The sequence below is a fragment of the Salminus brasiliensis genome, chromosome 15 (assembly GCF_030463535.1).
Source record: "Salminus brasiliensis chromosome 15, fSalBra1.hap2, whole genome shotgun sequence".
NCBI classification, from domain to species: domain Eukaryota; kingdom Metazoa; phylum Chordata; class Actinopteri; order Characiformes; family Bryconidae; genus Salminus; species Salminus brasiliensis.
The window spans coordinates 31358204-31384523 of NC_132892.1; the positions used below are offsets into that span (position 1 = coordinate 31358204).

The 26320-nt window shown below is 43.8% G+C and overlaps 2 protein-coding genes across 3 annotated transcripts; one reads left to right on the forward strand and one right to left on the reverse strand.

Moving 5' to 3' along the window:
- Positions 1-15535, forward strand: aftpha (aftiphilin a). Of its 2 annotated transcripts, XM_072657520.1 has the most exons (10): positions 1-312; positions 5333-7005; positions 8111-8265; positions 8604-8730; positions 10282-10338; positions 10489-10611; positions 11340-11400; positions 12405-12488; positions 12715-12838; positions 13606-15535. In XM_072657520.1, the coding sequence occupies exons 2-10, from the start codon at positions 5371-5373 to the stop codon at positions 13772-13774; spliced, it is 2535 nt and encodes an 844-aa protein (XP_072513621.1). In that variant the 5' UTR covers positions 1-312; positions 5333-5370; the 3' UTR covers positions 13775-15535. The 2 variants fall into 2 exon arrangements, with proteins under 2 accessions (XP_072513621.1, XP_072513622.1); XM_072657521.1 differs by lacking the exon at positions 12405-12488.
- Positions 15536-17785: 2250 nt separating this feature from the next.
- On the reverse strand, positions 17786-24779 carry sertad2a (SERTA domain containing 2a). Its single transcript, XM_072657621.1, has 2 exons — positions 24691-24779; positions 17786-19373 (listed from the first exon to the last, which is right to left on the reverse strand). The coding sequence occupies exon 2, from the start codon at positions 19360-19362 to the stop codon at positions 18505-18507; it is 858 nt and encodes a 285-aa protein (XP_072513722.1). The 5' UTR covers positions 19363-19373; positions 24691-24779; the 3' UTR covers positions 17786-18504.
- Between the last annotated feature and the right edge of the window lie 1541 nt (positions 24780-26320).

Genomic DNA, 26320 nt, shown 5'->3' on the forward strand with positions numbered 1-26320 from the left:
GCTCCGTCACTAGTTGCATGCTGTGTGCTGATCTGGAGAGGGCAGTGCAGAGTGAGTGTGTGTGTGTATGAGAGTGTGTGTGTGTGTGTGTAAGAGTGTGTGTGTGTGTGTGTGTACACACTGAGTGTAGTTTAGCGTTAGCATTAGCCTCAGCCGGGCTCACACCGCCTCCTCTCGCTCAGTGTTTCTCCGGGAACACCGCGGCGCTTCTCCGGACTGCTGCTGCTGCCTTGCCCCCGCGCTGAGGACGATCTTCGGGCCTGGCCTGGTCTGCTCTCCGCGATGGGAGCGAACCTGCTGCGGATCACCGCGGTAACCTCCTCCACTCCTCCACTCCTCCTGAGCTAACGGCTAACGGCTAACGTGTGCTAACGTGTGCTAACGAGAAGACTGCCTCGTTAGATTCACCTGTCAGCCCATCATGTCTCACGTCCTGGGCCTGTTTTATATTTTTGGCGGTCGGACGTGTCATTAGTCCCCCTTTCGCGTCGTTCCAGCCAGCTACAGAGCGGCTAGGCGGCTAAGCTAGCTAAGCTAAGCTAACCCAGCTGAACTGGGCTGGGCCGCTTTAGCAAACACAGGTGCAGCCCGTCCTCAGCGCGGCTTCTGCCCTAATTACTCCTCTCATTTATCACCTGCCCCGTGTGGATTAGTCACATACAAGTCTAACAACACCTAAACGTGCTTCATTTAGGCATGACGGCGCTTTAAGGCTGGTTATTCTTGTAATATTAACATTAATATGGCAACCGACTCCCAGCTCAGCTGCTGAACTTCCACCTTCAGGCTGCACTGGCTATCTCTAGCTACTCACAGGCAGTGTCTCTGACCTGTCTGTATTTAAGCTGATCTGGCTTTATCATCTTCTTTATCATCATTTTTTTAGTGTAAATAACTGATCTAGCTTTACTCTGTACTGTAGAGGAAGTAGGTAGGTCTCAGTCAGCTGACAGGACAGGACAGGACAGGACAGGGGCAACATATGGTAACCTGAGCTGTTGCTGTTGTTGTTATTAGGCAATTATCTTAAGCCTAATTTCCTATATTCTTATAATAATCTAATTTCTGACTCACTTTTCTTCTGTTTATTCTAGTAAACTGGATGAATGCTAGAGGAAATAGCCATTTAAAGAGCCATTTAAACACCTCTAGGTATGTTGATGATGGTAAAATAATAATAAAAAAAGGGACTATTTTGCCACTCAACACCCGGCGTGTATCCCTCCACCCTGAATGGATTTTGGAGGTTTAAGACCCAAGATTTTCTCGAAATCGTAGCAAAATATCGATAACTCGATAATATCGATTTCCTATATTCTTATAATAATCTAATTTCTGGCTCACTTTTCTTCTGTTTATTCTAGTAAACTGGATGAATGCTAGAGGAAATAGCCATTTAAACACCTCTAGGTATGTTGATGATGGTAAAATAATTTTAAAAAAAAGTGTTTTTCTTTAGGGACTATTTTGCCACTCAACACCCGGCGTGTATCCCTCCACCCTGAATGGACTTTGGAGGTTTAAGACCCAAGATTTTCTCGAAATCGTGGCAAAAGATCGTGGCAAAATATGGATAACTCGATAATATCGATATGGATAACAGTAACGATGCAGTGAATTTAGTAAAATCTGTGTCTCCTCTATAATCTATAGGTGACTATATAATCGTCATGAGTAATTTCTGTAGTGAATGCTGAAGGGAACACCCACCCAAAGTCTGAATACGTCAGCACGTCTGTAATATTAAAAACTACTTAAATATTAAATTCGCACCCAAGACACCCAAGAAGCCCAGGGGTCCTGTAGATATCCTGTAATGAGCCTGGGAATAGATGGTAATACTGTGAAGATGAGGATTCAATTATAAGGTAAGGTCTGGTTGGACCACCAGCCAAGAGCTGTCTCCCTCCAACAGCGGTTTTGTGGTCGGAAACTGACCGCTGATGAAGCTCTAGGGGTCAGCGGAGGTGATGGGAGAGCCAAACACACTGATAAGCACAGTTTAGGAAAGTAAATACGTATAACCGCATTTGTTACGGTTCGTATTTGTTAGACATTGATGTATGTGATATTTGAGTGTGTTGTGTGGCTGAAATGGTCTGAAAAATTAATTTTATATTCTAACAGATAACACAGGAATTAACCCAGGGTTATTCATTTTAATTTAGTTCATTATTATGTTAGACAGTCGTTCAGAGTAGGGTTCGGTTTGATAGGAAACCTTTTTGTTTACTATCCAAACCCACCAGTGAAGCTACCGCCACCATGTTTCTCCCCAGTTTGTGTATGTATGTATCCCTCCGCCATGAGTGGATGTGAAAGAAACTAGGTGGGCTAAGTCTTAAAGCTGTGAGGCGTCAGAGAGTTCGTACATCACATTCGTTTGGTGTAAGAACTTTGTGTGAGGGAGCTTTTAGAGAAGCATGAAACTCTTCAGGCGTCTGGCGTCATTCACCACCACTGTGGGCAACTCGGACTCGGTTGCGTTTCACTCCCAAACTCACTCTGAATGACTTTGTTTACGTCTTACCCAATTAATTATGCCATAATATAATATGTGTGTATATATATATTGTGATAAATTTTGTTATGGTGTTATCTTTTCTAAGCATATGGAGGAAACTGTTAGTGCTTAATGAACACTGATCAGCTGCAGGGTTTATTACTAACAGTGTAATTAGACTGGGTTCATTAGATGAAGAGCAGCGGATGTGGTGTATAAATCACTGTATTCAGTACAGGAGAGGATCTGAAGAGTAGATTATAAGAATCAGTTGATACTGATGTTTTTAGTCTGTAATTAAATGTATCGTAATAAATATTGTGTATCGTGAAAAGTGTGTATATGTGTGTGTGTGTATATATATATATATATATATATATTTGTGATAAAATTGTTACATATATACATGTATACACACACACACATATATATATATATATATATAAAATCATAGGCCATAAATAAAAATCATAGGCCTACCACTGGCTTTCAGCCTCCGATCTGAACAGCCACTGAAGTAGTAGTGTAGTGAGTAGTGTACTGAAACACCTGGCTTTAACATTCATTAAAAGAGAGAATGACCTTTCATCAGTGTCGTCATGAGCGAGGTTTAAAAAGGCTCCAGTCACCTCCTTTCTAACATATCGGCTACTTTTAGCACTACTACTCTACAGGCTCAACCTTGGTGACCTGAATCAACCCCTGTGTTCTGCAGAGCACCTACAGTGAACTGCTCTGTGGAGATCTCTCAATTTATTGGTTTCTCTGGATATTTATGTTAATTTATTTGTTTGTCTATCTTCAGCCAGTCTAATAACGTAATATAACTGTTAATATTCAGTGTCTGCAGTCAGGTTTCTCCGGTCGTAGTGCTGAGTTACCCTTACCCCCTCTGAGATCCACCTGTGATGTTCATGATGTTTGGTAAAGTGTTACTGTACCTTTAAGACTGAGCTCTGTTCTGATTGGCCCCTTAGCATTTAGCTGACGCTTCTCTCCAGAGTGACTTACAGGGTAACTTGTATTACCGAGGTGAGCCAGTGCAGTGTTAGGAGTCTTGCCCAAGGACGTGCCCAAGTCAGACCGGGAAATCGAACCCCAGCCTCCCACATGGTGTGAAAGCTCACTGACAGTTAGTGGTGTTATCTGAGCAGGACCGGTTGTGCTCCCTCTGACTCCTGCCGCTGATGGCAAAGCGGGATGGCTCAGGATTCGAACCTGCGACCCTGGGCCATACTGGCAGCACATTAGACCGCTGACCCACGCTGAACCCACCCTAAACTAATTTCTTTACACGCTGATGTTTTATAGGTCCTTTAATCAGACCCTTTTAAAAAGTTACTGTGCCTTTAAGACAGAGCTGTGTTCTGATTGGCTGCCTTTATGTAATGTGTATATATATTATGTCAAACTAAACTGCTCTAGGCGTAACAGGGTGGTGTATTTTTGATGTGTTGATCTTTGTGACATCACAAAAACACTGATTTCAAAGCAAAACCATGGCCTTTTAAGTCACCTTTTAAGGCCCGTTCAGAGCTGGTTCTGGAAATGGCAGTGTTTCGGGTCAAGGTTGTCCGGCTGGAGTCAGCGCTTGCAGAATCAACAAGCGTCCTCGGGAGTTCCTTGTTTTGTTTGGCTCTGGCTCTTCAGAGGGGGAGGGGGGGGGTAGGTCTGTTCTGGACTGGAATCCAGTAATATAGCCTTTAGCTCTTAAGTCAGGCCTCTTAACACGTTATCACTTCATTACTGTCCATCCGAAAACAATCCATCTGCCTTTACTAGGACTTAAGAAGTTCGGCGGATTCAATTTGAGCTCCAGATCGAGGCGAGACTTGGCGAATAGGCTCTTTCATGGGGTGAATGTGCAGTTAATTGCCCAAGCCGCTGTTAACAAGCCCGTTTCTCTAGAATCGCGTTTGGGGGAGAATGGAGAGCGATGTCGTGCGCTGGAAGGTTAACTGAGACATGAGGAAATAAGGTGTAAACAGTCACGGCTGACCTAGAGATGAATAACTACCTGATGGTGCATATGTTAATGTGTCGCAAGTCTTGGCCACTTCGTTTCGTAGTCCAGAGCGGTTTCTAGCTTCCCTTTTTAACCAGTAAAAAGAATACAGAGCACATCTGTAAGCTCAGAATAGTAGAATACTATTACGTAAACCTGTTCCAGCACTGACCTCAAAAGCTGCCGACCAGCCAAGACATGTCTGATCTCTCACGAGTGCTTCTTTAGTTTCATTTGGAAGATGCTAGGCTAATGTTGCTAACAAACACTGGGCTTAGATTGTCACCAATAACATCTATGTAAATACACCCTTAAAATCTCGAGTAACTTGCGTTGAAAACCGCTGAAAAGCTAGAGAAATGCACGGTGTAGGAGAACTGTATGAGTGGATCTTATTCAGAATGATGGTGCTGGTCAGTGTTTCCAGTTACTCAGTCGTTCAGATTGACGTTCGTTGATTTGTCTGGGTCAGGCAGTTCAAGATTTTGATTTTGATGTGTTTTAAGAGGCATTTTTTGGGCGTGTATTTCCCGAGATGAGATTGGTGACAGTCTAAGTCCAGTGATTGTTAGCACCATTAGCCTAGCATCTTCTTTTCTAAACTAAAGAAGTAGGACTCGGTTAATTGGCTGCGTCTGGGGTCGGTGAACAATCACAGTGTTTTTTTGTTTGTTTTTTTTGGGTGGGGTCAAACTATTCCTTCTATTCCACTTCCCAATTTGGAGTGTAGTCCAAGGCCAGGTATTTTATTGATTGTAGGGAACTAGCTTTGTTAGCTTTTGCTAATTCAGATTGTCTTCTCTAATCAGTGTGTCCTTTCCCAGGTGTGAAGCCTCGGCCGCACGATTCTATCGTTGTCCCCATGGAGCCGGACGTGATCCGCATGTATTCCTCCTCCCCTCCTCCCATGGAGGACGGCGCCGAGGAGGAGGACGACGAGTTCAGCGACTTCACCGGCGTCCCCAACAGCGTCAGCTTTACGGAGTTCGACACGCCGACCTCGTTTGATCAGTTGCAGGCCTTAAACGCCACTTCGCCTCCGGAGCTGATCACGAACGGACGGATCGTCGGACTGCACGGACCTGCGGGGACCGCCAAGTCCAACGGCGGGATTCCGAGCAGTGGCCAGGGAGATGGTCCAGCTTGTAGGACATTTAGCGTGGAGGAGATCAAGAAGGTGGCGGAGCATCCTCGCGGAGCTCACACAAACTATTCGGACTCGGTTTCCGGGAACGACTGGACTGGTAGTGATGCTGTTGACTGTAACGGAGGGGTTGAAACCCTGACGAATGGTTTTGCAACTTTTGGCACAGAGGGAACGACGCCTCCCTCGTGCCACAAACACAGGGGAGCAGGGAGTCCCTCTGTGGATTACAGTCCTGACGCCGTCCCCAGTGACGATGACGGCGACGACGATTTTGCGGATTTCTCCGCTTTTTCAAATGCTGACATTTCCAGTGGTGGAGCAAACTGGGAGCATTCAAATCATGGGGAGCGACCAGCAGAGGACCACGTTAAACAGCCGCAGAGCGACGGAGCGCAAGGGACTAGCATAGGTAGCAGCATAGCGGTGGACAATGACGAGGACGCTTGTGTTACAGGGTTTTCCTCACTAGCGTTGACTGAGGAGGCTTCTGATGGCCTTAGCAATGGAGACTGGGGTTTCCATGCAGGCGCTAGTTACGAGCAAAGGGATTTGGAAACTGACCGCACGCATCTGAACTCTAATGAACTCGCTGGGCAGGTTAGCACAGAGCCACCGTTGGCTCAAAACGGTGTAGTGCAGAACGGCTTGGAAGTCAAGGACAAGGTGAACAGCAGGGTGTCTCCTGTCTCGGAAGACGAGAGGGGTAGCAGCAGTGAGCCTACGGAAGAGAAGGGGTCTGGGAACGACACGGAAACCGAGACGGAAACGGAGACCTCTTTCGGCCGACCGCTGTCGACGGATGCGCTGGAGGAATTCGGAGATTTCAGCACGACGGGGTCCGTTCCTTCTCCTCCGCTCCAGGAAGAGACGGCCACTCCCGCCGACCACAGCCAGCTGGCAGAGGACGACGATGACGACGGCGAGGACTTTGGCGACTTCGGCGACTTCGGCGGTGCTGGCTTTGCTGATTTCGACCAGCAGGGTGCGCCTTTGGAATCGGCTTCCCGAGCCACTCGAGAAACCACTTACGCAGAGGAGGGTGAGTTTGGTGATTTCGATGCTCCTCAAGACGCACCCAAGGCGGAGCGAGAAAATGAGGACGGGCCGAAGTGTGTAGCGTCCGAATTTCCTGGCAGCGACAGTTTTGCGGACTTCGCTTCGGCTCCTGTAGAAAGCGACGGATGGCAGGCGTTCAACGAGCAAGATTCGAATCCGGAAGCAGGGGAATCCTGGGCAGCATTTGGCGAAGACCAGGACTCTGCGTTTTCGGAAAAGCACGTCGAAGTCTCGCAGCCGGTCACTGCGCCCTCTGGTGGCAGCAGTGAGGACAGCAGGAAAGACAGCCTAACAGTATGTGATGTGATGTTTTTTTTGTCTCCATGGTTGTAAGGGTGTTTTTACTGCAGCATGGATCTCCAGGCTGGCGTAGACCCCTACAGGAAATCTGACCCGGGCAGGAATTTTCATTTTTAGCTTTCAGGAATGCAGCCAGACAGGTCTGTCCACCCACTCACCGCAGCACGCTGATGAGGCAGATGCAAAACTCGTGCTCTGAGCTCTGGTCTTTGTAAAGATCTGTAGAAGATCTAATGAGAGTCTAAGCAGGCTGACTGAAAGGCCTACATCCTGCTGAAGTGTTTGCAGGAGTTCAGCGTTCAGGCCTGGATTCATGAGGACTAGGTAGACTTAGCGATTTGTCAATGTCGCCGCAGAGTCAGCAGTCTTCGCAGGTCGTAGTTTGACTAGTAGTGAAAGTAGCCAGTCCCAGTGATCTTCTTTGGGCGCATAAACACTATGTCCAAATATTTCTGGACACCCATTTAGCTCCTTAGAAGTTGCGCCTACACTCTTCACGGCTTGTCTAGTCTCTGTAGAGAAGCTCTGCCAATAGAATAGGACTAACATGATAAACATGAACTTATTTGCGCCTGGCAATAATGGGCTAGAGGGGTGTAAATAAAGCCCCCCCCCAGCATTGAGAAGCTGTGGAGCTGTGTTCTCTGGAATGATGGGTGGTGGAGCTCCATCCAGTACTTTTGGGATGAGCTGCAGAGTTGGGGATGATGAGGTGGGGTGGTGATCATCATCATCCAACATCCTGTTCCACTAATGCTACTCAATCAAATTCTGAGAGAGCGAGCGAGAGAGAGAGAGAGAGGATATACTGTGTTTTTAAAAAAGAGCAGGTGTCCCAATACTTTTGTCCATTTAGTGTATGTATATCTGTCTATTTACAGTTGAGTAATAGGAAGTGGGTGGGGTTTTTTGGGGATGGGTGGGGTACATTAGTTACTCACTGTCCCTGAGGCAGAGACATGTTGCCACATATTTGGTGGCGAGTCTCTCTCTCTCTCTCATATTATCCAAACAATAATGGATTATTATTAATAATAATAATAATAATGTCATATAAAGACATTAAAGTGTCTCTTTCTCACTGTCTGTTCTCCTGCAGGCCTCTCTGGTCACCCGTCTGGAGAAGCTTTTCCTGGTCAGTTTCCCTGAGGCTTCTGTTCCTCCGTTCGGGGAGGAGGTTCCTCCACTCAGAGCTTTCCTCGAGCCTTCAGACCAATCAGAAAAGGAGGGGGGATATCGAGCACCAGCCAGCGGGTAGGAAACACGCCTCCGCCTCCCTATCGTTTATAAACTCCCTGCCTCTTTGCATCAGACAGGAATCTCGTTATTGCTCTTCACCACCAGCAGGGGGCAGTGTCTCCACTTGTCCTAGTTACCCATGTCCTGTGTTTTCTTGTGGACCTCTGACCATTTTCCAACATTGGTTTGTCCCTTAGAAGTAAACCGGCTGTTTTTGCTGTTAATGTGCCTTTAGAATGTATGTAAATGACCTCTGTTCTGATTGGCTGCCTCATTCTCTCTCTCTCTCTCTCTCTCTCTCTCTCTCTCTCTCTCTCTCTCTCTCTCTCTGTGGTCTCGTGTCTGCCGTGTAGAGGGCTGCAGGATGTGTGGCGGCAGCTGCAGGACATCCACAACGCCTTCGGCCTCCGACATCAGTGGGGCGGTTCCCATAGCAACAAAACACTGCTGTGCTCCTTGGGGATCGACACGAGAAACATAGTGAGTTGGTTTTAGTGAGAGACCGGACCCTCAGTGGCCTCGTCTCCGTCTGGCAGCCAGGAGGCTAGTTATCATGAACCGATTTTGACCCTCAGTAGCCAAAAGTCTGTCTGTCTCCCACATTTGGAGTGTTTGTGGGTGTAACTCTCTCGCTCTCTCTCTCGCTCGCTCTCTCTCGCTCCCTCTCTCGCTCCCTCTCTCGCTCCCTCTCTCGCTCTCCCTCTCACTCCCTCTCTCGCTCCCTCTCTCGCTCCCTCTCTCGCTCCCTCTCTCGCTCTCCCTCTCGCTCCCTCTCGCTCTCCCTCTCGCTCCCTCTCGCTCTCGCTCTCTCTCTCGCTCTCTCTCCCTCTCTCCCTCTCTCGCTCTCGCTCTCCCTCTCTCGCTCTCGCTCTCCCTCTCTCGCTCTCTCTCCCTCTCTCGCTCTCTCTCCCTCTCTCGCTCCCCCTCTTGCTCTCCCTCTCTTGCTCTCTCGCTCTCGCTCCCTCTCTCTCTCTCTCTCTCCCTCTCTCTCTCTCTCACCCTCTCTCTCCCTCTCTCTCGCTCTCTCTCTCTCGCTCCCTCTCTCTCTCTCGCTCCCTCTCTCTCTCTCGCTCCCTCTCTCTCTCTCGCTCCCTCTCTCGCTCTCTCTCTCTCGCTCCCTCTCTCTCCCTCTCGCTCTCCCTCTCGCTCTCCCTCTCGCTCTCCCTCTCGCTCCCTCTCTCGCTCTCTCTCTCTCTCTCTCTCGCTCCCTCTCTCTCTCTCTCGCTCCCTCTCCCTCTCTCGCTCCCTCTCTCTCTCCCTCTCTCGCTCTCTCTCTCTCGCTCCCTCTCTCTCTCCCTCTCTCGCTCTCTCTCTCTCGCTCTCTCTCTCTCGCTCTCTCTCTCTCTCTCCCTCTCTCGCTCCCTCTCTCTCTCCCTCTCTCGCTCTCTCTCTCTCGCTCCCTCTCTCTCTCCCTCTCTCGCTCTCCCTCTCTCGCTCTCTCTCTCTCGCTCTCTCTCTCTCGCTCCCTCTCTCTCGCTCCCTCTCTCGCTCCCTCGCTCTCTCTCTCTCTCTCGCTCCCTCGCTCTCTCTCTCGCTCTCTCATCCTTTCTTTCACTCTTGCTGTTGCACTCACTTGCTCTCTCACATGCTTTCACTCTTAATTGTTTTCACGCTCATTCTCTCATTCTTTCTCTGCTTTCTCTTGCACTCTCGCTTGTGCACTCTCACTTATTTACATGCTTTCATTTCTTTCTTGCACTCTCGCTTGTGCGCTTGCTTGCTCTTGCTTTCGCGCCCAATCCCTCGCGTGCCCTCACTCTCTTGCATTCTTGCTCTGTCGTCATAATTTCTCTCGCGCTGCTCTCTTTCTGTTTCTTGCCTGCCTTTCTCTTGCTCACTCTTTTCGACTCTCACAATCGCTCTCTCGCTACTCTTTCTGACTCTGTCTCTTTCTCTCGCTCACTATCTTTCTTGCTCTCGCACTTTCTCGCTGTTATTTTTATTTTATATATATAATGTCTCTCTATCTCACTCTTATAACTGCTGTCATAATATCTCTCTACTCTGCCTTTGTCTCTCTCTCTCTCTCAGTTGTTCACGGGTCAGAAGAAGCAGCCGGTGATCGTGCCCATGTACGCCGCCAGCCTGGTGAGAATTTGGCCTAGATATGATCGCTCATTCGACTCATCGGTGTGCTGTTCTGTGTCTCACTCATGCACTCTCGCACTCTCGCGTGCTCTCTCTCTCCCTCTCTCTCTCTCTCTCTCTCTCCCTCTCTCTCTCTCTCTCTCTCTGCAGGGAATGCTGGAACCCATGAAAGAGCCGGTGAAGCCCGTCTCAGCAGCCGAGATGATCGCCTCCATAGCACAGTCTCCCTCTGTCTCCGCAGATATGAACACCTGCCCTGCCGACACGGTGCAGGTGCGTACTTCTCATAGCACAGCACAGCCGTGTCCAAATGTTTGTGGACACTTTTTCTTTTTTTCTTTTTTTTTTTTGCACTCAGATTGCAGTCAGTTAAATCCTCACAGCAATTATCCTCCAAAACCTAGTAGAAAGCCTTCCGCCCTGGACAGTAGAGACAGTTACTCTCGATTGTACTGCACATTACCCCCCTGGACAGTCCCCTAGTACAACGTTCCGGGTCATGCAAAACCAAGATCCTATATTGCTGCAGCGTCCTTTTTGCGACCTGCCTGCCGTGCCTCTGACCTGGAAAATCTCCAGCTGTGTGCTACATGTATGAAAGGGCAGTTCTGGATAAGGTCCAGACCTGATTTCCTGGACTTTAGATGAGAAGCAGCTGTATGCCACAGAGCTGTAGCGCTCCTCAACCACACCACACACTCACACCCCAGTCTATAAACCTAATCTATAGCTGAACTGAGCGTTAAACTGCAACACAGTCCTGCTGCCTAACATACATGTTGCTCATTTGCACTGTGGTGATTTGCACAGCTGTACAGATGTTCATCGGTCACTTTCTGCATGTAATAGTCAGGCTGCATCTGGATATGTAGGCTTCATACCTGTGCTAGTACAGATTTGTACGTGTCCTAGACTAGCTAAATTCCTTGTACGTGTAACCTGCTCTGATTCTGAAAATTTTCTTATGTTCATTTCATGTTCTTTGCCCCGCCCACTTGCAGGAGTCCCTCCCCCCAGTGCAGTTTGATTGGAGCAGCAGTGGCCTTACGAATCCTCTGGACGGTGAGTTTTCTCTTCCTCCTCCTCCTCCGTCTTCACTTCCCTGCTGGACTTTGAGGGGAATCCCCCTGAGTTTTACAACCATTTACAGCCTTTTACAGACGGCATATACACCAGATATGCCGTCGTCATAGCAGCATTTTAACCCCTTAATGCTGATCTCCGTGTTCATACTGGTTCATACTGGTCAGTTTCTGAACTGCGTGTAACCTTCTAACCTTCATCTTTAAGCTCTCTGCTGTTTTCAGTGTTTGTCAGTAACACACACACACACACACACACACACACACACACACACACACACACACACACTTGATCTTCACACTGCTGACATTAATAGATGTGCTGTGTTACTAGGGTTGCAAAGAGGTCCACCAATAAATTTCCACTAAATCCCTGGTAACTTTCAATGGGAACTTTGGAAATATTCCAAAATGTAAACTTTCCATGGAAAATTTGGGGAATTTATGGGATTTCATTGGAACTAGTAGGAAATATTTGGATAATTTAAAGGAATGATCATCAATGCACTGTTTTTTGTTTTTTTGGGGGGGGGGGTTGTGTCAACAGCAGACATATAGGCATAACAATACAAATAAATTACGGGAATTAACAGGAATTAATGGGCATAAAATAATTTTAGCCATGATTATGCTTCAGTAAATATATTTCTAGCAAATGTATTTAAGTTTCTCACCTTTAGCTGCGAATATTTCCATTTTATTCCTGTTAATTCCTAATAATTCCCACAATTAGCTGTTAATTCTCATGGAAAATTTCCCAATTTTAAAAATTCCTGGAATTTTGCAACCCTATATGTTACTAACCAAAGCCTGCATGTGTAAAGTCCTCTTCTCTCTCTCTCTCTCTCTCTCTCTCTCTGTTTGTCTGTCTGTGTCTCTCTTCTTCTCTTTTCTCCTAACTCCTCCACCATCCCTCTCTCTCTCTCTCTCTCTCTTTCTTTCTCTCTCTATACATCGCTATCTCTCTCGCTCCTCGTTCTGAAGCGAGTGGAGGCTCGTCTCTGCTGAATCTGGATTTTTTTGGCCCGGTGGACGAGTCGCCCTCCAGCTCCACCACCTCCATACCAGGTTAGCTGAGGTCAAAAGTTCATGAGCCCGTGAAAGCTCCTCTCCGCGAGTGCCAGTTCTAGCCGTTTTCTCTTTCTTGCCTTTGTTGGCTTTTGTTTTTGGCTTTTTAACCATTGATCCGAGTCTTCAGTAGCTGTAGAACATGCTTTTCATTGTGTGAAAGTTGCGGACGGCTGCCGAACGTTAAGCAGTGTGAATGAGAACCTGCGTGTGTGTGTGTCTCTAGGAGTGGACCCGGAGCTGTACGAGCTGACCCAGGCTAAGCTGGAGGTGAGCGGTGGGGGCAGCAGGGTTGCGGACGCTTTCGCTCGGCTCATGTCCACAGTGGAGAAAACCAACACCTCCACCAGGTCAGAAACCCCCCTGCACTACCACTGATCAAACACCAGGGGGCAGCAGCAGCACGACCCTAAGCATTGGTTCTCTAACCGATTCACAGAAAGTCCCGTTATGGCTCTGTCCCTCAGTGCTGTGAGGTGGGCCGCAGCAAATATCTGGACTTTGTGTGTTGGGGGGAGGGGGTTTCCAGAGAACCAGTTTGAGAACCACTTTCCTGAAGAAATGGGTTGTGATTAAGGCTAGACTTAAAATAAAAAGTGACCAAGAAAATCCTGCATTTAATAAAAACTATATTCACTATATGGACAAAAGTATTGGGACACCTGTGCATTCATAGTTTCTTCAGAAATCAATGGTATTAAAAAGAGTTTCTCTTGCTTTTGTTGGACTGTCTCTACAGTCCAGAGAGGAAGGAAGTTTTCTAATAGATTTTGGAGGAACATTGCTGTAAGGATTTGATTGCATTCAGCAAAAAAAAAAAAAAAAAAGCATTCCCAACTCCCCAAACACATCCCATCCGAAAGTATTGGATGGGGTACCATCATTCCACAGAGCAGAGCTCAATGCTGCTGGGGGGCTTTATATACCCCTCTTTAGCCCATGCCTGGCATTAGGCAGCAATGGGTGCAGCTTAAAAGGTGTCCACAAACATTTGGACATGTAGTGTATATAATGTATACATGTATGCAAGACAAGTCACTGTGGACAAGGGCATCATCTAATATGGCATGAACATAAACTGATGATCTCTCTCTCTCTTGCTCTCTCTCTGGAACAGGAAGCTGCAGGTGCGAAAGGAGGAGAACCTGAGTGAAGAGGCTCGTCGGGTCATCGCCGGACTGCCTGACCTGTCCTTCATGCAGGCCAAAGTGCTGATGTTTCCCTCCACGCTCACTCCTCTCCCTCTCTCCTCCTCCTCTTCATCCCCCTCTCCTGTCCCGGACTGATCCCTCCGGCCCCCTCCCCTCTACCCCCCCCCCCCACCACCACCTCCACCCCCCAAACCCACTCCTCTAGCGCTTCACTCTCTCTGTGTCCTTTTATTATTCCAGGTTCTTTTCTGTCTGCTTGTTTCGCTTGGTTTTCCATGTTTCGGTCTTCCTTTGCTTCTGTTCTTCTTTTGCCGTGGCCGTTTGAGCGCAGAATGAAGGAGGGTGGAAGGGCGGAGCAGCGCGGGCAAATGACGGACGAACCTTTTATTTATAGACTCCTGGATTCTCCAGTTCTGTTGATATTAGAGGCTGAATATGTACATAATCAGGGATACGACTTCTCTCTTGCTTTGATTTCATTTCCCCGCTTTATAGGTTTCTTTAAAATGCTGTTTTATGATTCGCTATGGTGTGTTTTGAATGTGTGTGTGTGTGTGTGTGTGTGTGTGTGAGAGAGAGAGAGAGAGGGCATATGTGTTAAATATCTTTTTGATGAGGAAACACTGGTTCAGAAGTCCTTCAGCGAAGGCACAAAAAAGTGAAGTGAAATCAGTCACGCGTATATATACGTATATATATATATATATATAAATATATAAATATATTCTATATAATAAATATAATGACTTGAAACCATACTGCCTGCAAAATTCTGCTGGGTGATGATGATTATTATTTTATTATTATTAGTTTTGTTGATTATATGTGTAAAAGGCCTTAGTTTTTAATGGTTAAATATAATTACGATAATTTTGCGTAGTTTTTTTTTCTTTAGTTTTAACTCGTTATTGTAAGTTAGCTTTATGTCTTTTTTTTTTTTCTTCTTCTTTTTCTTTGTCCTTCAGTTCGGGTTAATAAATGTTGATGTACGCAGCGCTTACTCCTTCGCTAAAGCCTCATAGATGAAACCCATCTACGACTAGCAAAGCGGCGGCTGCTTTTTTTAACGCGTAGCTGCTGTCTGTATCCTGCTGTTTATTATTGTTGTTGTTGTTGTTGTTGTTTTTGTTTGTTTTAAACATGGAGGGATGCTTTTTAAAAGTTGAAACCACTGACTCTGGACTGTAATGTGATAATCCATTTGATGAAGGAATCGTTGAGGAAGTAAATCGCGGTTGACTTGAACTACTTAGCAAATAAGGGACCAATACATGCGTTTATATCTGTGGCAGTTTTTCTTCCATCCTGTTATCGAAGTCGCTTAGTTTTACGCAGCGGGACGTCCGAGCAGAACTTTCTGGCCAGCGCTTTTCCCCTTCGTTTGCGCATTGCTAACGTAGGCCACGCTAGGCATTGTGGGGAATGCTGTCCAGAAGCTGACTCATTTGGAGGCTGTTGTAAAATATCATTTTTTGTTTGTTTGTTTGTTTGTTTGTTTGTTTTTCTTATTTTGGGTTCCTTTTATCCTTTTCCTCTTTGTCTTGGGTTCTGCCACTGCGCGCCGCTCTCTGTCCGTCTCTCCGTGAGGAATTTTGCACATTTGTAAAGATATAATGGAAGTACTACTTAACGACATAGTTGACTGTGGCTTCTGACTGTGTACAGTGAGACTATGGAAAATGTAAAAAGACAACGAAGACGATGACAATGATGAAGATGACGAATAAAAAAAAATAAAAATAAAAAAAATGATGAAAGCCCCCCACCCCCCTGGCCCCCATCTCCCACCCACCCCAGGTTGAAACGAGCATGTCCGGGCTCTTTTTGACAGAAAACTTTAAGTGTGTAAATTTTCTTTTAGTGTACACAAGAAATTAAAGTAATTTAAGAGAAGTTGCTGCTCGTTGCCGGCGTGTCCTCTTTTGCACACACTGTTCATGTCTAAGACATAAAAAATATAAATATCTGCACAGCTAGTTCAAACTAAACTACCTGAGCTGATGCTAGAAAGTCATATATAGCTTTATTTATTTATTAATTTATTTATGCAAATCAATTTGAAAAGCTAATTCTTGCTAAATGTCTCTATATATATATATATAGCGTTATGATGTATTTCTGTTATTTATATATTGCTTAATTAACCGTAGCAAAGTAGCAAGCTACTTCTAAATAAACTACTTCAGCTGATGATTGGGGACTAACTATTAAGCCATAAATATTTTAAGCCATATATATATATATTTTATTTATTTATTTATTTATCTATTTATTTGTTGCTAGCTTATTTGACCATATCACAGAAATCTGGAAGCTAAATTACTTCAGCTGATGCTATAAAGCTATATATAGTTTATTTATTTTTGTTATATATGGGTTATTTAACCATAACAAAGCAATTTGGAGAGCTACTTCTAGATGAACTACTACAGCTGATCACTGGGGGCTATCTATAAAGCTATGTACATCTTATTTATTTATTCATAGCTTATTTAACCATAGCAAAGCTAATTCTAGATGAACTACTTTAGCTGATGATCGGGGACTAGCTATAAGACTAGATATTGTCATATATTGTTGTGTGTGTGTGTATATATATATATAAATATATATATATATATATATATATATATATAATCTATATCTTATTTGACCATAGCTCATCAATTTGGAGAGCTATGTCTAGATGACTTCAGCTGATTGGGCTAGCTATAAAGCCATAAACATATAGTTTATTTTTTTATGTATTTATTGCTAGCTTATTTGACCATAGCAAATCAATCTGGAAAGCTAGTTTAAACTAAATTACTTCAGCTGATGTTATAAAGCTATGTATATATAGTACAGCTTATTTGACCATAGCTATAAAGCTATATATAGTTTACTAATTTTTGTTATATATGGATTATTTAACCATAGCAAAGCAATTTGGAAAGCTACTTCTAGATAATTTACTTTGATCACTGGGGACTATCTATAAAACTATATATAGCTTATTTATTTATTTATAGCTTATTTGTTTATAGCAAATCCATTTGGAAATCTAATTGTTGCTAAATTACTTCAGTTCATGATCAGTGGCTTCCCTGTAAATCTATATATAGTTGTATTACTTATTATTTATTTTATTTATATATAGCTTATTTGACCGCATCACAGCAATCTGGAGAGCTAGTTCAAGCTAAATTACTTCAGCTGGTGTTTTAAAGCTATATATAGATTATTTATTTTTGTTATATATGGATAATGGATTTGACCATAGCAAAGCGATTTGGAGAGCTATGTCTGATAACTTTACTCCAGCTGATCACCGGGGACTAGCTAGAAACATATAGCTTGCTTATTTATTTAGAGCTTATTTGACATTAGCAAATCAATTTGAAGGGCTAATTCTAGCTAAATTACTTTATCTACATGTAGCGGTATTATTTACTTATATTATTTATATATAGCTTATTTAACCATAGCAAAGCAATTTGGAAAGCTACCTCTAGATGACCGACTCCATGAGGATGGTATGAGGGCCCGACGTCCACAGATGGAGGTTGTGCTTCCCAATAAAGAAGAGAGAAGTTGTTGGAGAATGTGGTCGGCTGGATTGAGATACACTGCAGTGGTCAATCAGCAAAATCCTCGATCTAAACCCCCCACAAAGCTCTTTAATATCACTACCCACCCTCAGCCTCCTCAGTCTAATAACCGAAGTGTCCATATTTCATTCCACAGGAAGAAAATGTCCCATACAGCAGTTATTGTTGTTATATTTTTATTCCAAAAACATCATTCAGTAATAAAATAGAGTGCCCTTCATATCTGTAAAAGTCGTGTAGAAACCGTTCACAAAAATAAGGCTTAACGTAAGAAGAATATCTGTAATATATTACATCCCTGCCTTAAATAAGCCCCTCTCCTGCTGCCACGTAGACAATAAATAAGACCACAGGTGAAAAAATACACTGTCATCACCATGGCGACAATACTGTTATTCACAATACTGAGATAACAGACAATATCCAGGCCATGAAACGTGATTATTATAATGTACCGAAGCTCTTAAACAGCTCTGACTGGTATTTAAAGCATCTTGCCGCATCACTTTAACACACGATTCATTATAAATCAGCTGAAACAATCAAACGTACAGTCTTACCCCAAATTCCTCAAATACAGACCACCAGTCCAGACATTTGGTAATGTCTAATAGGCTTGTTTATGTGGCCTCTGGCTGTTTTTAGCTACAGAGGTGCCATTAAAGGTTCCTTAAAGCCTGATTTAGAAAGCACACCTACATTTCTAAATGTCATCCTCACTTATTTAATCATTTATGTGCATTTTTACTTTCATTTTAACATCAAATCCGAACATCAGTAAGGTCCTTGGTTCCAAACTCCGGTCATGGAGTGCCGGTGCCCTTGGTGTTTAATCCTGGGTGCACCAAAGACACCCGATCTGGGCCCAGTTTCCCAAAAGCACCCCAGTGTTAACCCCTTGACCTATAGTTAGAGTTGTAAGACCTGTTATCCAGTGACCGCCATGGAACGCAAATGTGAGAGAGTGTTCAGTGTGATGCTCACTCTACCATCTCAGAGTCAGCTCTGTGCTAAGATGCTGTCAGGACTCCCAGACCTTTACGCTAATAAGCTCGTACTGGACGTGGAAGTGCATGGGTTAGAGGAGGACCACTCCCAGACCAGGACTGGCAACCACTGCCATAGAAGCCGTGGAACCACCATTAGTGGATGGTTCTTTAAGGAACCCTTCAGGAACCTCTATTTCAGGAGCGTGTTCGTGGATGGACCAGATTCGGGGTAAGATTCGGGGAAACTGTACATTTGTACATTTGACAATGCTGTGCATGTTCTTCTTCACGAGCCGACCAGCAGCTCCATGATGTGGTCCAGCTCGTTCAGGTCCGTTTTAAAAGGCTGGCCGGTCAGGCTCCTCATGAAGTCATCCGTTACCATGGAAACGACCCTGGACGGCGCCGGCGAGCCCTGGGTAAGGCTCGCGTTTTGGCCACAAGCGTTCAGCTCGCACAAGAAGCTGTCGATGTCCGAGAAGAGGAAATCGTCCAGGGAAAGTTCGGGGAGACAAACCGGGCTGGACGTGGGGACGTACTCACAAAGCCCGTTTGAGCCGGGATGAGTCGGAGTCTGTTTTTCTGACAGTTCAGAGGTTTGAGAGCTGAGTTTACTGCTTCTGTCAGAAAAGCACTCCGGAGGGGCCAGCTGTGCGATTAACGAAGGCGTGGAAGCGGCAGGGTCCGTTACAGTGGGACACAAGTCCTCGATTTCAGCCAGCGCTGAGGAAAAGCTGTCCTTTTGAGAAGGTCTGGAGGGGACGGACGACTGCAAAGACAAAAACAGTTCCCCGTCCTGCTCCAGAACCCACGCCGGGGTCAACTGAGAACTGCCCTCGGCGTCGACCCTGTTCCCGTGGCTGACCTCAGCAGCCGCGCTCGATGTCTGAGGCATGATCAGCGCCCCCTGCTGGCTGAGCTCCTGCTGGATGTACTTCAGCATGTTGGTGATGAGGACGCGCCGCACCAGGGCCGTCTCCACCTGAGCGCAGAGCTTCTGCAGGGACAGCTGCAGCACCGCCTGCCTCTGGAGGGAGTAGGCCGGGTGGGGGTCTTCCGATAAGGCCGCCACTTTGGGTCCCTTTTCAGGATCATCCTGGTCTTCCGGCCCGAGCTTTCTCTTCAGACCCATCGTACACGACATGGAGCGGATATCTGGAGGACATGGAGAGAGAGACGTCAGGGGAGAACGAGAGACACTAAAGGTGGTCGATGTGTCACAATACAGATCATTTCACCAAACAAAACATTTATCCTGATATTTCATTTGAACAAATATTAAAAAGAATCAATTTAATAATCAATCAGATCAATCAGTTATTCAGCAGAAATCAATACAGGCTGGAATACACAGACTCAGAGAACAAAGCAGGGCCTTAGAACACAGTAGTGTCCTTGAATAAAGTAGTGTTTTAGACACAAATCTTGTCTCGTCGCCTTAGAACAGAGCAGTGTTGGATATTGAATAAGGTAAAATCAGGGTTCTAGATTAAAACGGTTTTCTGGATTAAAGCAGGGTTCTAGATTAAAACAGTTTTCTGAATTAAAGCAGGGTTCTAGATTAAAACAGTTTTCTGAAAAAAGCAGGGTTCTAGATTAAAACAGTTTTCTAAATTAAAGCAGGGTTCTAGATTAAAACCGTTTTCTAAATTAAAGCAAGGTTCTTTAATAAAACTGTTCTGAAAAAAGCAGGGTTCTAGATCAAAAGTTTTCTGAATTAAAGCAGGGTTCTAGATTAAACATTTTCTAAATTAAAGCAGGGTTCTAGATTAAAAGTTTTCTGAATTAAAGCAGGGTTCTAGATTAAAGTTTTCTGAATTAAAGCAGGGTTCTAGATTAAAACAGTTTTCTGAATTAAAGCAGGGTTCTAGAATAAAACAGTTTTCTGAATTAAAGCAGGGTTCTAGATTAAAACAGTTTTCTGAATTAAAGCAGGGTTCTAGATTAAAAACGTTTTCTGGATTAAAGAGGGTTCTAGACAAAATGGCACCCTCGATGACAACAGTGATACAGTACAGCTGTCTGCCTATCCGTCAGTACTGCTGTCTGTCTGTCAATTTGTCTGTCTGTCTGTCAGTACTGCTGTCTGTCTGCCTGTCTGTCAGTATTGCTGTCTGCCTGCCTGTCTGTCAGTATTGCTGTCTGCCTGCCTGTCTGTCAGTACGGCCGTCTGTCTCCTTTTCCTGTAATTTGTTCAGTTCCTATAAAGCAGAGCTTCCAGGAAGTCAGGCTGTGTGCCCGGTCGCCGGCTCGGCTCATAGCGAAACCAAGAGTCTGAGTCTGAGTCTGAGTTCACACCCTGAGCTGAGTGACACACCGTCATGTGAGACCTTCCAGCTTCACCACAAAACACCTCCAACACAGACAAATATCTAGAACCGAGAACCTTCTGACATTACAGAGCTTTTAGATATTAAGATCTGAAAATGACAGAAGGGAATGATGAGACAGATTTACACACAGAGTTAATAACCAATAATCAATAATTCAGTCACTAATATGAATGATTCAGTATCTACTACTAATTCTTCAGTAATTACTATAATCTTGTTCAGTATCACTTCAGTACAGTATTCAGTACTTCACTACTATAAATGATTCAGTAATTACTCAAAATTTAATTTAGTATAATTAGTATAAATACATAATAAACGACTTACTGAGTACTATAATATTTTACTAACTATAAATGATTCTGTATCAAGATTATTCAGTAATTACTATAATTATTCAACAAATATTACACATCATTTAGCAACTACTACAAATTATTCTATATACTATTATTCATTCAGTATCTGCTATCAATTATTTAGCATCTACTACAAATTATTCAGTAATTACTATACATTTTTCAGCCATTGTAGTTTGGTTCTTGTGATGATGTTGGGTGGTCACCACCCCACCTCATCTAGTTGGACATGCTCAAATGTGAAATGTGAAGAGATTCTTGAATATTTGTCATTTTACTTGTCAAACACTTTATTTTATATGTTAAAATATTGTAGCAGCGCTTAGCGGGCCGGCGCTGTCAGCAACGCAAAGTGAAACTAAACACTGGCATTATAAAACTATATAACTATAAACTATAAACTACTATAACTTATTCAGTATCTACTATAACTGATTCACCAGTTACTATTATTCATTCAGTATCTGCTATCAATTATTTTGCATCTACTAAAATTATTTAGTAATAAATATTTAGTAGCTACTACAAATTATTCAGTAATTACTATACATTTTTCAGTAAGTACTACAAATAATTCAGTATCTACTAAAAAGTATTTATAGCTTCAGTAATTACTATACATTTTTAAATAAGTACTACAAATAATTCGGTATCTACTAAAAAGTATTTATAGCTTCAGTAATTACTATACATTTTTAAATAAGTACTACAAATAATTCGGTATCTACTAAAAAGTATTTATAGCTTCAGTAATTACTATACATTTTTAAATAAGTACTACAAATAATTCAGTATCTACTAAAAAGTATTTATAGCTTCAGTAATTACTATACATTTTTAAATAAGTACTACAAATAATTCAGTATCTACTAAAGAGTATTTATAGCTTCAGTAATTACTATACATTTTTAAATAAGTACTACAAATAATTCAGTATTTACTAAAGAGTATTTATAGCTTCAGTAATTACTATACATTTTTCCAGTCATCGCAGTTTGGTCACCACCCCACCTCATCTAGTTGGACATGCTAAAATGTGAACTGATACCCAGAGATTCTTGAATATTTGTCATTTTACTTGTCAAACTCTTTATTTTATATATTAAAATATTGTAAAAATTTGAGGGCCTTTTGGACCCCACCGTCAGCACACTAGACCAAGCTGAATTCAGCTAGCGGCGCTTAGCGGGCCGGCGCTGTCAGCAACGCAAAGTGAAACTAAACACTGGCATTCTAAAACTATATAACTATAAACTACTATAAATTATTCAGTAATTACGATACATGTTTCAGTAAGTACTACAAAGTATTCAGTATCTACTAAAAAGTATTCATAACTACTGTAAATGAAATTAGTATCTACTACAAATTATTTGGTATTTACTATTAATGATTACTGGACTGACAAACAGATCTTCGTATAGAAATACTGAACTAATTACAGATTAATATTAATTAATTAATATCAGAATAGAGTTGCCATGGTTCCACAGCTGAGAAGATATATGGTGAGTCATGGCAGAGGCCTTAGAGGTGATGCGTCTGCCTTTGGAGTGTTTGGTTAAACAAGAAGGAGAAGTTTTGAGGGCGAGTGTGAACTTCCTATAAACGTATGTGATTTGCCATGGCTGATCCTAGGTCAGCACTCATCCACTACTACATCTACTGCTAATCTGCTCCTTTAGAGCCTTATCATGCCTTATCAGGATCCAAAATGTGAAGAACCAGCTCTAACGGATTTCCGGCTGATAGATGCTGGAGGTACTCAGAAGCTCGAGTCATAACGGCAGGGCTTTAGGACGGATCGGGCGACCGTTCCCTCAGTGCGTGAGAAGAGATCCAAGAAGAAGAAGCTCAGCATTAGTCACTTTGACTCAGCTTAAATCACATTCGACATGAGGAGCAGCACGTCACTGCAGTCTTAAGCTACACTATACGTCCAAAAGTTTGTGGACACCCCTTCTAATGAATGCATTCAGCTACTGCTGCCTAATGCCAGGCGTGGGCAAGAGGGGTACATATAAAGCCCCCCCCCCCCCCCCACCCAGCATTGAGAAGAGCTGTGTTCCCTGGAATGATGGATGGTGGTGCTCCATCCTATACTTTTAGGATGAGTTGGGGATGATGAGGTGGGGTGATGATCACCCCGCTCTTGTTGGTGATTGCAATCAAATCCTCACAGCAATGCTTCTCTCCAAAATCTAGTAGAAACCCTTCTTCTTCCCTGAACAGTAGAGACATTTACTCCAACAAAAGCAGGATCAGCTCTTTTTAAAACTCTTAATTTCAGAAGAAACAATGAATAAGCAGGTGTCCCAATACTTTTGTCCATTTAGTAATTAGTAATTAATAGGTCCACTCAAGCTCCCAAAACAGCTCTGAAGGTGTCCCGTGATATCTGGCACCGGCTGATCCCTGAAGTCCTGTAAGTTGTGAGGTGGGGCCTCCATGAGCATCGGTGACCCCATCAACAGCTTACCGGCTGGCCTTCCTCTGAGCACTCTTGGTGGGTTACTGACCACTGATGTTTAAGAGCTGTTCTGACCCCAGCCGACCCCAGTCGTCCAGCCATCGCAGTTTGATTCCTTGAATATTTGTCATTTTACTGTTCATTTTATATGTTAAAATATTGTAAACATTTTCTTTCCAGATTTGAGGGCCTTTAGGACCCCACCCTCAGCACACTAGACCAAGCTGAATTTGGCTGACGGCCCCTAGCAGGCCGGCGCTGTCAGCAACGCAAAGTGAAACTAAACACTGGCATTTACAGGAAAATGAAAGTATGCTTGTTGACTCACAGCTTTTTAGATTTCAGCCTGTTTACCTAAACCCACAACACGCTTAAGCTTAACTAGCATCATGCGCTACTGCTCGAATCAATTTCTACACCAATTATAACTCAGCTAAAGCTCAAACAAGATTAAACTGACCAGCACGGGTGTACTACTGAGTGGACGTCAAACTGTGGTCTAAAATTAGAGGTGCCAGGTTAACGTCCATCAGTTTGTAGCTAAATGGCAGCTAGCTTGCTACACTGCTCTTAGAAACCAGTAGCCTATAATGATTATTATTATTATTATTTGGGTTGTTTAGTGCTAATGATGCTGTTCCTGATGTTTTAATTAGATAAAATTTTAGCTATGTTAATTTCATTCATTATTTTTTAATTATTTATTATTTTTTTTACAGATTTTCTGCTAGTTATTTGTTATCTATCATGATTATTAAGATATTAAAACATCGTATTATTGGTTTTTTTAGCTAAATTACATAATATTTGCAAAATAATAATAATAATAATAATTTAAAAATTGCTGAACTTAATGAATGGCTTTGTGGTGTAGTTTTCAAACGCGGGCAGCAGGTGGCGCCGCTAGTGGTCACTTTTAATGATTAAAAAATAGAAATTTTTACTTTAAATAATGATAAAAACGGATTAATCTGGATGTAATGTTTATATTTTAGTATTTTAAAATATAAATTTCTGATAATCTGAAAAAACAAGGGTGAAGTTCGCTTGTAGTCGAATTATCCGTTCCACCTTAAATGGTGCAGCATTTACGTTGTGGCGCCTGAGGCGCCACAACGTAAATGCTGCACCATTTAAGGTGGAACGGATAGTTCGACCAAAACATCCAACTTCAGCCTTATAAAACACTTAAAAAAATATATTTATGATTTTATACGAATATATCAATCATCAAACATCATTCCTACCTGCAGCTTAAAGCATTTTAATCCTATTTAAAGATCTAAAAAATGATTTAGTCATTTACTCACCACAAACAGCCTCAGCGATCTCCTTAAACCGATCATGGGATCTCTCTGGCTGTAGAAGCGACCACAGACTGGTCTTCCTTTACACTTTACAGCTCTCTCTATCCCCCCTCTCTCTCTCTCTCTTTCACACACACACACACACACACACACACACACACACTGCGCTCGTACCTCTGCTGTGTGGAGTCCCGAGCACATTGACTTCACTCGGCCGAGTGACGTCAGAGAGGAGGCATTACTCACACGCGCTCTGTCTCTCTCTCCCGCACACACACACACACACACACACACACACACATACTAGTACACCCACATACACACGACTCGTGACTCACGCAGAGACTCAACACCCCTCTCGCGAATTCGTACCTACGTATACATGTAGGCATGCACGCGCGCGCACCGATCCTATCTGTCTGTCTCTCTATACACCTGTCTGACTCTCTGTCTGTCTCTATACACCTGTCTGACTCTCTGTCTGTCTCTATACACCTGTCTGACTCTCTGTCTGTCTCTCTATACACCTGTCTGACTCTCTGTCTGTCTCTATACACCTGTCTGACTCTCTGTCTGTCTCTCTATACACCTGTCTGACTCTCTGTCTGTCTCTCTATACACCTGTCTGACTCTCTCTCCTCTCTATACACCTGTCTGACTCTCTGTCTGTCTCTATACACCTGTCTGACTCTCTGTCTGTCTCTATACACCTGTCTAACTCTCTCTCCTCTCTGTATGTCTGTCTGTCTGACTCTCTCTCCTCTCTATATGTCTGTCTGACTCTCTCTCTCTCCTCTCTATATGTCTGTCTGACTCTCTCTCCTCTCTGCATGTCTGTCTGACTCACTCTCTCTCCTCTCTATATGTCTGTCTGACTCTATCTCTCTCCTCTCTATATGTCTGTCTGACTCTCTGTCTGTCTCTATGTATGTCTGTCTGTCTGACTCTCTCTCCTCTCTGCATGTCTGTCTGACTCTCTCTCTCTCCTCTCTGTATGTCTGTCTGACTCTCTCTCCTCTCTATATGTCTGTCTCTCTCTCCTCTCTATATGTCTGTCTGACTCTCTCTCCTCTCTATATGTCTGTCTGACTCTCTCTCTCTCCTCTCTATATGTCTGTCTGACTCTCTCTCCTCTCTGCATGTCTGTCTGACTCACTCTCTCTCCTCTCTATATGTCTGTCTGACTCTATCTCTCTCCTCTCTATATGTCTGTCTGACTCTCTGTCTGTCTCTATGTATGTCTGTCTGTCTGACTCTCTCTCCTCTCTGCATGTCTGTCTGACTCTCTCTCTCTCCTCTCTGTATGTCTGTCTGACTCTCTCTCCTCTCTATATGTCTGTCTCTCTCTCCTCTCTATATGTCTGTCTGACTCTCTCTCTCTCCTCTCTATATGTCTGTCTGACTCTCTCTTCTCTCTGAATGTCTGTCTGACTCTCTCTCTCTCCTCTCTATATGTCTGTCTGACTCTCTCTCTCTCCTCTCTATATGTCTGTCTGACTCTCTCTCCTCTCTGTATGTCTGTCTGACTCTCTCTCCTCTCTATATGTCTGTCTGACTCTCTCTCTCTCCTCTCTATATGTCTGTCTGACTCTCTCTCCTCTCTGCATGTCTGTCTGACTCACTCTCTCTCCTC